This window comes from Oncorhynchus tshawytscha, linkage group LG08 (assembly GCF_018296145.1).
Source record: "Oncorhynchus tshawytscha isolate Ot180627B linkage group LG08, Otsh_v2.0, whole genome shotgun sequence".
In the NCBI taxonomy this organism is placed as follows: Eukaryota; Metazoa; Chordata; class Actinopteri; order Salmoniformes; family Salmonidae; genus Oncorhynchus; species Oncorhynchus tshawytscha.
Window position 1 is genome coordinate 78,591,634 of NC_056436.1, and position 14,687 is coordinate 78,606,320.

The window sequence follows — 14,687 nt, forward strand, 5'->3', positions numbered from 1 at the left end:
ACAGGCTAACATGCTAACAGGCTAGCATGCTAACATGCTAACATGCTAACAGGCTAACATGCTAACAGGCTAATATAGTAACATTACAGGATATGGTGGGCAGTGACTCACGATGTTGACTTGTAGTGGACCAGAGCCTGTTCTGAGCAGTCTCCTCCTGCAGCTGCCAGCCTCTCCAACACCAAGACACACTGAGGATGACTGGGAGTCTGCTGTAGGGGACAGACACACAAACAGTTCAACCCCCACACACACACAAGCATGCATACACCAACATGCAAACACTGGCACAGGCAGGCAACCCCCCCCACACACACACACACACACACTCATGTAGTACCTGTGTGTCCCCGGAACAGGGCCAGAGTGGTGAGGGTGCTGGGGGGGAGAGGGAGGGAGCGACACCTCTGAAGAGACACTCTGAGGGGGGGCTCTAAAGGTGGCGCCCCCAGGGGACGAGACAGGGCCTGGAACACACTGGACAGTTACGCAAGCACACACGCACACACACACACACGCAAGCAAGCACAAACACACACCCAACGTCTCTCACATACAGTATGTACAGAAACCCCCAACAATACATCTTCTTTTATACTCAATATAGAACATTTAAACCCCACAGTATATTCTGGTGCATTGGTTCTGAGTGCATGTATCAGACAACCTTGTGATATGAATCATTCCTACCAGTCAGGTGATACAATATGAATCATTCCTACCAGTCAGGTGATACAATATGAATCATTCCTACCAGTCAGGTGATACAGTATGAATCATTCCTACCAGTCAGGTGAATGAGTCTCCAGGTGAAAAGTTCAGAGGGTGAGTTATTATAATGAGGGAATAATGAATGGACAGAACGTAGCGGTGATGCAGAAACTTGGCCACGGACAGAGGAAGAGTGAAAGTGAGAAAGTGAGGGTGAGTTAGTTATAAGAGAGAGGAATAATGAATGGACAGAGACAGACAGAGACAGAGAGAGAGACAGAAAGAGAGAGAGACAGACAGAGAGACAGAGGAAGAGAGAGAGAGAGAGAGAGCAGAGAGAAAGAGAGAGAGACAGACAGAGACAGAGAGACAGAGAGACAGAGAGAGAGAGAGAGAGAGAGAGAGAGAGAGAGAGAGAGAGAGAGACAGACAGAGACAGAGAGAGAGAGAGAGAGAGAGAGAGAGAGAGAGAGAGAGACAGAGAGAGAGCAGAGAGAGAGACAGAGAGAGAGAGAGAGAGACAGACAGAGACAGAGAGACAGAGAGACAGAGAGAGAGAGAGAGAGAGAGAGAGAGAGAGAGAGAGAGAGAGAGACAGACAGAGACAGAGAGAGAGAGAGAGAGAGAGACAGAGAGAGAGAGAGAGACAGAGAGAGAGAGAGAGAGACAGAGAGAGAGAGAGAGCAGAGAGAGAGAGAGAGAGAGAGAGAGAGAGAGAGAGCAGAGAGAGAGAGAGAGACAGAGAGACAGAGACAGAGAGACAGACAGAGAGACAGAGAGAGAGACAGAGAGAGAGAGAGAGAGACAGACAGAGAGAGAGAGAGACAGACAGAGACAGAGAGAGAGAGAGAGAGCAGAGAGAGAGAGAGAGAGACAGAGAGAGAGAGAGACAGAGAGAGAGAGAGACAGAGAGAGAGAGAGAGCAGAGGAAGAGCAGCTAAAGGAAAGGCAGATGTATGAATACAGACTTGTAGAAATGGGCCAGAGCGTGCAGCATTGTTGTAGAGTAGGAGTGTATAAATACAGTGCGTGGTATGGTTGATTCATTCGGACTACAGCCTATATTTAACTGAACGTTGGCAGAGACTACTGGTCAGTCTCCACACACACTCCCACTTTCATTCTCTCAGCAGTGGGAAAGGGTGTATGTGTGTGTGTGTGTGTGTGTGTGTGTGTGTGTGTGTGTGTGTGTGTGTGTGTGTGTGTGTGTGTGTGTGTGTGTGTGTGAGGTCTTACTCTGTGACTCTGCCCAGGGTGTATCTCCATGGTAACGGAGGGCTCTATGACAGAGCAAGGCCTGGCCAGACCGCCTGTCCGTCTCTGCCCTGGAGAGAGGTGCATCATGGGACCAGGCCTGCGTCTGTGCCGGCACAGAGAGCCCCCCTTGGCCTGCTGGGTAACGGCAAACACACAGCCCTCTGGGAAGGGACTGCAGACTCGGAGGTCGACCAGGGCTGACGAGGGACGGGGGCGAGGGTGGGGGGGCTTGGGAGGTTCAGGGGTCTTCACTGGACAAGAACAGGACTGGACTAACTTGGGTCTCTTCAAAACACTGCCTGATAGAGCTCCCTAATCAATCAATCAATTAATTAATCAATAAATCCATCAATCCATCAATCTGGTTATATAAAACATTTCCATCTAACTCCATTCACAACCCTGATTTCCATAGTTAGTTTCCATTTTATTTTCCTTAAAGGAGAATCCACTGTTAGACCAAGCCCAGTACTACTCTACAGGAGAATCCACAGTTAGACCAAGCCCAGTATTACTCTACAGGAGAATCCACTGTTAGACCAATCCCAGTATTACTCTACAGGAGAATCCACTGTTAGACCAAGCCCAGTGCAGTACAGGAGGGACTGACATGTCCTGACTTGCTGTGAGAGAGACCAGAGGGGAGATCAGATGAGTAATCTGAACTGGTGTGGGGGGAGGGAGGTGTGTGTGTAGCTGCAGTTAGAGTGTGGGCAGTCTCACACACACACACACACACTGTTTTCCGTTGCACATATTTGCACTACAACTCATGATTTTACTAACGGACGACTGGAAAATGAGTTGACCAGCTGAGCCAGGTGCTCTGGAGCTGGAATAGAATTACATATCTGGAATGTCTAAGGGAGCCGTGAGGACTGGGTTTGAATAGAATACATCTCTGGAATGTCTAAGGGAGTCGTGAGGACTGGGTTTGAATAGAATACATCTCTGGAATGTCTAAAGGAGTCGTGAGGACTGGGTTTGAATAGAATACATCTCTGGAATGTCTAAGGGAGCCGTGAGGACTGGGTTTGAATAGAATACATCTCTGGAATGTCTAAGGGAGCCGTGAGGAATGGGTTTGAATAGAATACATCTCTGGAATGTCTAAGGGAGCCGTGAGGACTGGACTTTCAGAACTAGATTCCTATGTTTTTTAGGACCAGATTTCCTGGTGTGTTTCTGTGTGGAGGAGACAGGAAGGGGCAGGAAAGACAGACTACTGTTGTCTAACGAACACTCTCCACACAGAAACATCTGACTCTACACTCTCCACACAGAAACATCTGACTCTACTTCCTCTTCTGGCCAACAGATGGGGTAAAATAATACCCACAATACACCCTCTGTAACAGACACACCCTCTACACCCTCTGTAACAGACACACCCTCTGTAACAGACACATCCTCTGTAACAGACACACCCTCTGCCTCTGTAACAGACACACCCTCTGTAACAGACACCCTCTGTAACAGACACACCCTCTGCCTCTGTAACAGACACACCCTCTGCCTCAGTAACAGACACACCCTCTGCATCAGTAACAGACACACCCTCTGCCTCAGTAACAGACACACCCTCTGCCTCAGTAACAGACACACCCTCTGCCTCAGTAACAGACACACCTTCTGCCTCAGTAACAGACACACCCTCTGCCTCAGTAACAGACACACCCTCTGCCTCAGTAACAGACACACCCTCTGCCTCAGTAACAGACACACCCTCTGCCTCAGTAACAGACACACCCTCTGCCTCAGTAACAGACACACCCTCTGCCTCAGTAACAGACACACCCTCTGCCTCAGTAACAGACATATAGTCTACTTATTCAACATTGTACAGTACAAGTAACTGTTGTGAGACTTACATGAAGTAGATGATTAGATGATTTAGATGATTGCTGTAGTTTTTCAAAAGCAAAAGAATGATGAAGGTTAACAAGGTTAACAATGAGACAATGTTGTCATGTCATAGTTATGTAATAGTTACATGATCACAGGATGACGTAAAAGGAATTATTGATTTGATGGGACTGATTAAAATGAGGCGATGACTTACAATAACACATAATGTAATCATTACCAGACACAGATTACAAGGAATTTACAACTATTTGAATTCCTTATCAGCTGAATGGATGTATTTGCAGTCACTTATAAAAGTGTTTGTGGCAAATTTGCTGCAGACAACATAGAGTGTCACAAAATGTTGCCAGAAGTTTGCAAATGTTTGTCACTTGTGATGAATCTGAGGCAAACCTTTGGCAACAGTCATATGTATTGCCACTAGTGGTAAACAGTTCACGAGAGCTCCTTTCTGGCAGACAAGTCTCTCAAGATTCTATTTGAATCTGTGGCAAACCTGTGGCCAAAATATTTATTGCCAGTAAGTGGCAATCATGTTTAACGGAAACCGTTTCGAGTGAACACATGAATTCCAAGACAAGTAACTGTTGATGAGCAATCAAGGTGATTAGAAAAATTTGTTGGAAAATTAAAACCAAGCTAGCTACCTACAAAAGTTGTCCAGTGAGTATCTAACTTATTAATAAACTGCCTAATACATGTTAAAATGACATTAACTAATTGATGGCTAGTTAGCAATGGAATGTATTATGGGATAGAATGATAAGAGTTATTTTATTTTGGAATTGAACAAGTCAGTAAAAACAAACGATGTTGTCCTGTTTGAGTTGGCGCCCCCCCCCCCCGGGTTGTGCCGTGGCGGAGATCTTTGTGGGCTATACTCGGCCTTGTCTCAGAATGGTAAGTTGGTGGTTGAAGATATCCCTCTAGTGGTGTGGGGGCTGTGCTTTGGCAAAGTGGGTGGGGTTATTTCCTTCCTGTTTGGCCCTGTCCGGGGGTATCATCGGATGGGGCCATAGTGTCTCCTGACCCCTCCTGTCTCGGCCTCCAGTATTTATGTGCAGTAGTTTATGTGTCGGGGGGCTAGGGTCAGTTTGTTATATCTGGAGTACTTCTCCTGTCTTATCTGGTGTCCTGTGTGAATGTAAGTATGCTCTCTCTAATTGCTTCTCTCTTTCTCTCTTTATTTCTCTCTCTCTGAGGACCTGAGCCCTAGGACCATGCCTCAGGACTACCTGACGACTCCTTGCTGTCCCCAGTCCACCTGTCCGTGCTGCTGCTCCAGTTTCAACTGTTCTGCCTGTGGTTGTGGAATCCTGACCTGTTCACCGGACGTGCTACCTGTCCCAGACCTGCTGTTTTCAACACTCTAGAGACAGCAGGAGTGGTAGAGATACTCTGAAGGATCGGCTATGAAAAGCCAACTGACATTTACTCCTGAGGTGCTGACTTGCTGCACACTCGACAACTACTGTGATTATTATTATCTGACCATGCTGGTCATTTATGAATATTTGAACATCTTGGCCATATTCTGTTATAATCTCCACCCGGCACAGCCAGAAGAGGACCGGCCACCCCTCATAGCCTGGTTCCTCTCTAGGTTTCTTCCTAGGTTTTGGCCTTTCTAGGGAGTTTTTCCTAGCCACCGTGCTTCTACACCTGCATTGCTTGCTGTTTTGGGGTTTTAGGCTGGGTTTCTGTACAGCACTTTGAGATATCAGCTGATGTGCGAAGGGCATTATAAATACATTTGATTGGATTTGATTTGACATGTTGTGTTTGTTGACAAAAACCGATTTGTTGATCCAGGGAACCCCCCCCCCCCATTTGTACTTCTTGTTTGCACATGGAGGAAGCTTACCAAACAAGTTATTAGACCTCTTTGCCTTAGCTGTTGATGTTTTTGTTTTTTTGTTGTTAGCCCTGTTGTTTATTTTCCAATAGCCAACATATTCAACACGCATCATATAGTATTGGTTGTATAACAATTACACCTACTGTAATTGAAAAAAGCTTCTCACTTTTCGATATTTTTTTTACTGGTTTCAGTTTTGGATTTCATCACTAGGTGGAGACATTGACCATAGTACCCCACACCCTGACCACCAACCTGTACGGTTACCACACACTCTCTCATTAGCACCACCAGCTGAAGAGAGCTTTGTCCCTAATTGTCTTCCCCATGCCCTATGTGAACTTTCCCATTTCCTAAGTGATTATGCTGAAGAAGGTCATTAAAGGCCAAAACCTCAATATTTTAAACTTGACTAATAAAACTAAGATTTGTTTATGCTGAGCGAGCTTTGCACCTTTTCCTGTCCAATGATGTTTACAGATTTTTAGGTTGCACCTCAACTCATGTTGGTTGAGCACCCTCTACTTCTTTCCAAATGGGAATAGAGCGAACACATTTTATTGATACTTTTTATTGATAGATTTTATTTTATTTATAGATTGATACATTTTATTGATAGTTTCAATCTGTCAGTGCCATTGACTGGCTAACACTTGGCTAGCTATCATATTTTTGCACAATTAATGTGATAGCTAGCTAACTAAGGATTTACCTAAACACTTATACTGTATTTTCTGGTGAATACGTTGCTGTCTTTAATACCAATACGCATTTCAATATGCTAGTGTCACTGTTCAATAGTATTTTAGCAAGCACACCAGCTAAGGTAACAACAATATGAGGTATTATTCTCATAAATGTAGCCCATACAGTCATCCTTTGTAACAATTAAGATATTTCGTTGTTTTAAACTATTGGCTAGCGCATCTTGTTCATGTGTGTTTTTCCTTCTCTCTTTCTAGAAGTAATCAGTTACAGGGCAAAATGACAGATTGAGGCCTTCAATCAAACTGAGGAAACATGTGCACCAGGTCAAGCAAGACTTCTTGCATGGATGGCTTTGAGATGTAAGTTAACAATAATTCATTTTTGAATTAGGCAACTCAATTTTATGCTTTTCTTCCACCCAAGCCGTATATACCCGATTCAGGAAGAAGAGAAAACTAGTAGACAATGATGAAGTCCCCAGTCTGGATTGAATATCATAACTAGTTGAAGAAAAATCTTGTATACTGTGGCTCTCTAGGAACAGTTGGCCACACATTAAAACATAGATTTAGGAGGCCTAAGTCCCAGTTTATGCTAACTACATTGTTTGTTTATAAAGCATTTATACAAGGCAGAAACGTTGTTTCCCTGCTGAAAAATATATAGAAGGCCAGTTTCAGTGAGAAGCATCGCAACATGCATAGAAACACGCATAGCAACATGCATAGAAACACGCATAGCAACATGCATAGCAACATGCATAGAAACACGCATAGCAACACGCATAGAAACACGCATAGCAACACGCATAGCAACACGCATAGCAACACGCATAGCAACATGCATAGCAACACGCATAGTAACATGCATAGCAACATGCATAGCCACAAGCATAGCAACACGCGTAGAAACACACGTAGCAGCACGCATAGCAACACGCACAGCAACATGCATAGTAACATGCATAGCAACATGCATAGCCACCAAGGAAACTTTGTAACAGCTGACCCAGTTTTTCCAAAGCCAAACCCGCTGGGTCCAGCCGCTGAATCTACCTTTTAAGATACTAAAATCTAAAATGTTTTCAGTATGCTAATGTTGATTTTGTTTTGTGTTTTCTGATTGTTTCAGTTCATGCATTCAACAAGCTTTGGACGAAGGACTTCCATAGACCGTCATCTCCAAAGTTCACTCAAAAAGGCAATAGTTGTGAACTGGGCTTGATTTAGTTGTTGTTGTCTTAATTATCTACATTTTGTTAATTATCTTTTAAACATCCATTGGTTGAAAGCTACTGCTGAATTATCACTTGGCTCATGTAAATTCTGTAGTTGCCCCTTTAAACATCATGAGGTCAACATCTCCATAGTGTTCACATTGTAGCTACATAAACATATTAAATAAACTCTTTATTTGGGAAAGATCCCGCCTTTGCTCGTTTCATCATTAGCATAATTTGGATTTATTTGTATATTTTAAGATATTGAATACATGTTGTTTAGTATATTTAGCATGTTTAGTTCTCCCTGTGAGAAGAAAGTTAATTTAAAGTTAATTTAAAGTTATATGTGATTGGGTTTATGAAGATACAACATTTCAATGTTGTTAACACGCAGTAACCAAAAACCTGGATCTCATTTGCATATTCATGTTCGCCACAAGTTTCCCAGAATTGTTTGCCAGAAGTTTACAAGTTTTTTAGATAAGGGGTTTTGAACATACAACAGTTTTCATGTTTATCATCAACATACTCACCTTAAATACTTCTAGGTAGCAGTTTCCTGCTGGTTCCCTAGTGGCTACGAACTCTCCTTCCCGTAACTCTGATTGGCCATTTGGAAGGTGTGTCTGCTCCGAGACAGTTAGAGCATCCTTGGAATCCAGGTAATTTCCTGAGTGTCCCTCTCCTCCCTCCCCGCTTTCTCTCTCTTCCACTGTAGACAGACATTCTAAAGGATCTCTGTCTACATCTGTCTCTCTCTCTTTCTGAGTCTCTCTCTCCAGCCTTGAGTGTGGCTCGTGATTCTCTACTGTGGCTACAGACGTATGCCGTGTCTGTCTCTCTGTCTGTCTGTCCATCTGTCTGTCCGTCTCCAATGAGGTCACACACACCAGGCCGTTAACGCTTGATGAGTCCCGACTCACTCTCCAGGCCTTCAGCCTCACCTGAGGAGACCGTCTGCCTATTAGAGGAGGGGGTGAGGCAGGGTCACAGGCAGGGGAGCGAGGGGAGTGAGGGGTCAGGGGTGAGGCGGGTGTTGGGGGACACTCTGGGTGGTCCTCACTGCGGAGGGTCAGGGACACACTGTGGACGTAGTCCCCCAGATGCTGCCCTGCTCTGGGGGAGCCCAGCAGCGACCGCTCCCCTCCCTCCTCTGGAGGAGAGAAGGAGCGAGAAGACGTCCGCCATTTTCTAGCCGTCTCCGCAAAGTTGCTGAAGAACTTAATCAGACCCCCAAAATGTCCGCCTTTGCTGTCAGAGTGCTTTGGAGCCGCTGGTTGAAAGTCCCTGACGCTCTCGAAGTCCACCGAGCCGTAGTCAGAGTCCATGGTCTTGTCCAGTGTGTGGAGCTCTGAGTCAAAACTCCTCTCTGAGTAGGCCGGGTTCCCCTTCCCCAGGACAGAGATCCTCCTCAGGTAACTCCACACGTCAGCTCTCTTAGATCTCCTCCCACCCAGCGGGACCTTGGGGCTGTCCCTCACACTCTGCTCCTCACACACTCCTGCTGAGGTACTGTTACAGTTAGAGGAGTGGTTGGCCTGCGCCTGGACCTGAGGTCTCTTGGAGCAGGAGATTCTCTCTGTGGGCTTAGAGCCGTTCTGGGTAAGAGGCTCCACTAGTGAGTGAAGATGGTGTCTGTCCAGGGTAGCTGTCAGATCCATGTCCTCAAATGAGCAGTCGAACTCGGCGGTGTGTCCGGCATATGAATGCCTCTTTGCACGGTGGCGGAGTGTGCCCCTACAGTGGTGCAGGCCGGGCGAGGGGAGGAAGTCCCGGCAGAACGAGTCGTCCTCCGTCTCTCCATCTCTGAACTTAGTGCTGGACCCAGACATCTTACCCACCCTCCCCTTGAAGACACCCGGAGAGCGGAGCTTCTTGATGGAGCGGACCTTGTCAGCAAAGGACAGTTTAGGGATGAAGGCCTCCTCTCCAGGGAGGATCATGGAGTGAGGTCTTCTGTTATCCAGCTCTGAGGCCACTCTACGCCGGGTCAAGATCTTCCAGATGCCCCCAGTCGCTCTTGTTCTACGGTTGACCTCCGGGCGCTCCTTTCCAGGTGTCTGAGGGGGTGCCTGGATGTCTGCCTGTCTATCCCCAGTCTCCTGCCACTCTCTCTGGGCTTGGCCTGGCCCCGGACCTTCTCCATGACCCTCTCCCTTCCCAGTCTCCTGGATAGATACGGTGCCAGTTTCATTCTGCACATCCAGAGACACGTTGAAGACTTTATTGAGGAACCCGTTGGAGTCGTTGCTGTGGGAGGCGGGGCTGTCCATGTGTTCCATCCTCTCTCATCTCATCCTACTACAGCTCTGTCAGTTATCAGCTCCGTCGGCTATCAGCTCAGTCAGCTATCAGCTCAGTCAGCTATCAGCTCCATCAGCTATCATCTCAGTCAGCTATCATCTCAGTCAGCTATCAGCTCCGTCAGCTATCAGCTCAGTCAGCTATCAGCTCCGTCAGCTATCAGCTCAGTCAGCTATCAGCTCCGTCAGCTATCAGCTCCGTCAGCTATCGGCTCCGTCAGCTATCGGCTCCGAACCGCACCATCTCTTTCACTCCCACACACACCTGGAGAGACAAAACACACAACACAACAATTTGTGAACTCTCTTATACTTACACACACAATTCAATTCAAATCAATGAAAGAACCCTGTATTTATCTCTGAGGTGCAATAAGAACCCTGTATTTATCTCTGAGGGGCAATAAGAACCCTGTATTTATCTCTGAGGGGCAATAAGAACCCAGTATTTATCTCTGAGGGGCAATAAGAACCCTGTTTTTATATCGTAGGGGCAATAAGAACACTGTATTTATATCTGAGGTGCAATAAGAAAACCGGTGCTATTGTAAAAAGTTTGGAGACTTTGCATGAGTCTTTATTCATAATATGTCATACAGACCTGACCACACATCAGAGACATCACATACAGTACAGATACAGTACAGATACAGATACAGATACAGATACAGTACAGATACAGATACAGATACAGATACAGATACAGATACAGATACAGTACAGGTACAGTACAGATACAGATACAGTACAGATACAGATACAGATACATGTACATGTACAGATACAGATACATATACAGATACATATACAGATACATATACAGATACAGATACAGATACGATACAGATAGAGATACAGTACAGGTACAGATACAGACACAAATACAGTACAGATACAGTACAGATACAGATACGATACAGATACAGATACAGATACAGATACAGATACAGATACAGTACAGATACAGATACGATACAGATACATATACAGTACATATACAGTTACAGATACAGTACAGATACAGATACAGATACAGATACAGTACAGATACAGTACAGATACAGATATGGTACAGATACAGATACAGTACAGATACAGATACAGATACAGATACGATACAGATACAGATACAGATACAGATACAGTACAGATACAGATACAGATACATATACATATACAGATACGGTACAGATACAGATACAGATACAGATGCGATACAGATACAGATACGATACAGATACAGATACAGATGCAGATACGATACAGATACAGATACGATACAGATACAGATACAGTACAGATACAGATACGATACAGATACAGATACAGATACAGTACAGATACAGATAGAGTACAGATACAGATACAGACACAGTACAGATACAGATACAGACACAGTACAGATACAGATACAGATACAGATACAGATACAGATACATATGCAGTACAGATACAGATACATACACAGATACAGTACAGATACAGTACAGATACAGATACAGATACAGTACAGATACAGATATGGTACAGATACAGATACAGTACAGATACCGATACAGATACAGATACGATACAGATACAGATACAGTACAGATACAGATACAGATACATATACATATACAGATACAGATACAGATAGAGATACAGATACAGATACAGTACATATACAGTACATATACCGACACAGACACAGTACATATACAGATACAGATACAGTACAGATACAGAAACAGATACAGTACAGATACAGTACATATAAAGTACAGATACAGATACAGATACAGTACATATAAAGTACAGATACAGATACAGTACAGATACAGATACAGATACAGACACAGTACAGATACAGATAGAGATACAGTACAGGTACAGATACAGATACAGATACAGACACAAATACAGTACAGATACAGTACAGATACAGATACAGTACAGATACAGATACGATACAGATACAGATACAGTACAGATACAGATAGAGTACAGATACAGATACAGACACAGTACAGATACAGATACAGACACAGTACAGATACAGATACAGATACATACACAGATACAGTACAGACACAGTACAGATACAGATACAGATACAGTACAGATACAGTACAGATACAGATATGGTACAGATACAGATACAGTACAGATACAGATACAGATACGATACAGATACAGATACAGTACAGATACAGATACAGATACGGTACAGATACAGATACAGATACAGATACAGTACAGATACAGATACAGATACAGATACAGTGGAAATACAGTGCAGATACAGTGGAAATACAGTACAGATACAGATACGGTACAGATACAGATACTGTACAGATACAGATACAGATACAGATACAGTACAGATACAGATACAGATACAGATACAGTGGAAATACAGTACAGATTGCTGATTGCTGTTTGTGCCTCAATGGCAGCCTATTTCCCACAGTGCACCACTTGTGACCAGGGCCCAACAGCAGTGGCCTATATAGGCAATAGGGTGCCACTTGGGAGAAGACCCTATCTCTCATAACGTGTAACACATGAACTAACATAGTAGTACATGGTCTTATAACAAATAACATAGGAACGTACATGGTCTTACATGGAACATTCTATACAGGCATACATAACTAGCAAACAATGTTCAGTATTTGAGATGAGCTAATGTAGGTTGACTAGAAACAAGGGAGTCTTTCATCTCGTGTGCTGTACAGTGGTCCCCTTAAAGTGAGTCAGCATTATTTAAACCCCCACCCCCATACCCCTCTATACCCCCGCGAGCCACATTAGCCCAAGTAATTATACAGAAGACAGCGGCACACGAACACACATACACCAGGATCCTGCGTTGCCGTGGAAACCGAGCTCTACGGAGGTGGTGGTGATGTGTGTGTGCAGCAGCAACGTTTGTGTGTTTTTGCATGCGTTTGTGTGTTTGTGTGTGCGTGCGTGCGTGCGTGTGTGCGTGCGTGCGTGCGTGTGTGCGTGTGTGTGTGTGTGTGTGTGTGCGTGTGTGTTGATATCACATGACATATCCCCTTCATCTGAGGAGGATGACTGAGAGCTAGGCCCAGCCTCCATTCACTCTCTGTTCCACATATTAATGCACTATACTAGTCCATGTCATTTGAGACAGGACTATGCCCTATTAGCCTACGTTATGTGAACCTACAGATCCATCCCACAAGAGTAGTTAGGCATACATGTAGTTAGATACAGTATTATAAACTAATCTAGGAGGTATGGCGTCATGTAGTCAGATACAGTATTATAAACTAATCTAGAAGGTATGGCTTCATGTAGTCAGATACAGTATTATAAACTAATCTAGGAGGTATGGCTTCATGTAGTCAGATACAGTATTATAAACTAATCTAGGAGGTATGGCTTCATGTAGTCAGATACAGTATTATAAACTAATCTAGGAGGTATGGCTTCATGTAGTCAGATACAGTATTATAAACTAATCTAGGAGGTATGGCTTCATGTAGTCAGATACAGTAGGCCGTCATTGAAATAAGAATTTGTTTTTCACTGACTTGTTAAAAAAAGGTTAAACAAAATAAATAAACATCACGTAGTTAGATACAGTATTATAAACTAAGAGGTGTAGTTAGATTCAGTTTTATAAACTAATCTAAGACGTATCCTTCACTAGAAGTTAAACGATAGTCCAAGAATGTGTCAACTGTACTATATATATATATATATATATATGTTTTATAATAATATGATTTAAAATGATACTATTCTATATAAATGATACTATAATTACATATAGGCCTATATACTCTATAAACTAGAACAGGTGTAATTTATTCAATATTACTTGGATTAAAATAGGCTGTTATTAAATATTCATAAAATGGAGAAGAAAAAAATATATGCCAACAAGACATTCTAAATATGAAAAATCTGCCTCACGTTATGTTTATTTATTGTTTTAAATTGGCCTGCAGAAACGTCAAAGTAAACTGAAAAGTGCATAGTTGATTAATAAGGATAGGCAACGGTAGAATCGGCTAGAATAGTTCGGGAAATTATTGTTTTCTCATCTAAGTAATTTAACCGATCCATTTCATGCGTTTAGAAAATTGTTGTTACTTACCAATCGGCTTTCAAGAGCTGAAACTCCTCAATAATTCCGGACAAAACGTCATCTTTCAATTACAGTAAATGGGATGCAAAAACAGCGGTTGACTTCCCACCTGGTAAACTTTTTATATCCATGAGTAACGCTGAAATTATGCTGTGGCGAGTTTTCAGGCGAAGTCTTTTGACGTGGACTAATCTCCTTGGGTTCTAGAAATCCTCCTCAAAACTCTGAAATGTTCAAAGTTTTCTCTCTGAGCAGAGAGAATGATGAACACTCTTGCCCTTTAAACTCAAGCAGCAGACGCCGACAGTCAGATGATAAAACGCTCTTACGCAGACAGTGGATAGAGGGACCGACAACATATGATCAGCAGCCAGAGCGCAAAACACACACGCAGTCACATGCTCACACACACACACACACACACACACACACACACACACACACACACACACACACACACACACACACACACACACACACACACACACACACACACACACACACACTTGCCTACACACACACACACACACACTTACACACACACTTACACACACACACGCACACACACGCACACACACACTTACACACACACACACACACACACACACACACACACACACACACACACACACACACACACACACACACACTACA

At 43.7% G+C, this 14,687-nt stretch overlaps 1 protein-coding gene across 3 annotated transcripts in view; it reads right to left on the reverse strand.

Moving 5' to 3' along the window:
• Nucleotides 1-14,341, reverse strand: part of LOC112238722 — an 82,505-nt gene extending 68,164 nt beyond the window's left edge. The window contains exons 1-4 of one of the 3 annotated variants that reach the window (XM_042326005.1): nucleotides 14,043-14,341; nucleotides 8,159-10,193; nucleotides 341-467; nucleotides 112-212 (exon numbers count right to left, since the gene is read on the reverse strand). In XM_042326005.1, the coding sequence (XP_042181939.1) occupies nucleotides 112-212; nucleotides 341-467; nucleotides 8,159-9,907 (1,977 nt within the window). In that variant the 5' untranslated portion in view covers nucleotides 9,908-10,193; nucleotides 14,043-14,341. The remainder of the gene's footprint in view (nucleotides 1-111; nucleotides 213-340; nucleotides 468-8,158; nucleotides 10,194-14,042) is intronic. The other 2 variants (XM_042326006.1, XM_042326007.1) reach the window with 2 other exon arrangements.
• Between the last annotated feature and the right edge of the window lie 346 nt (nucleotides 14,342-14,687).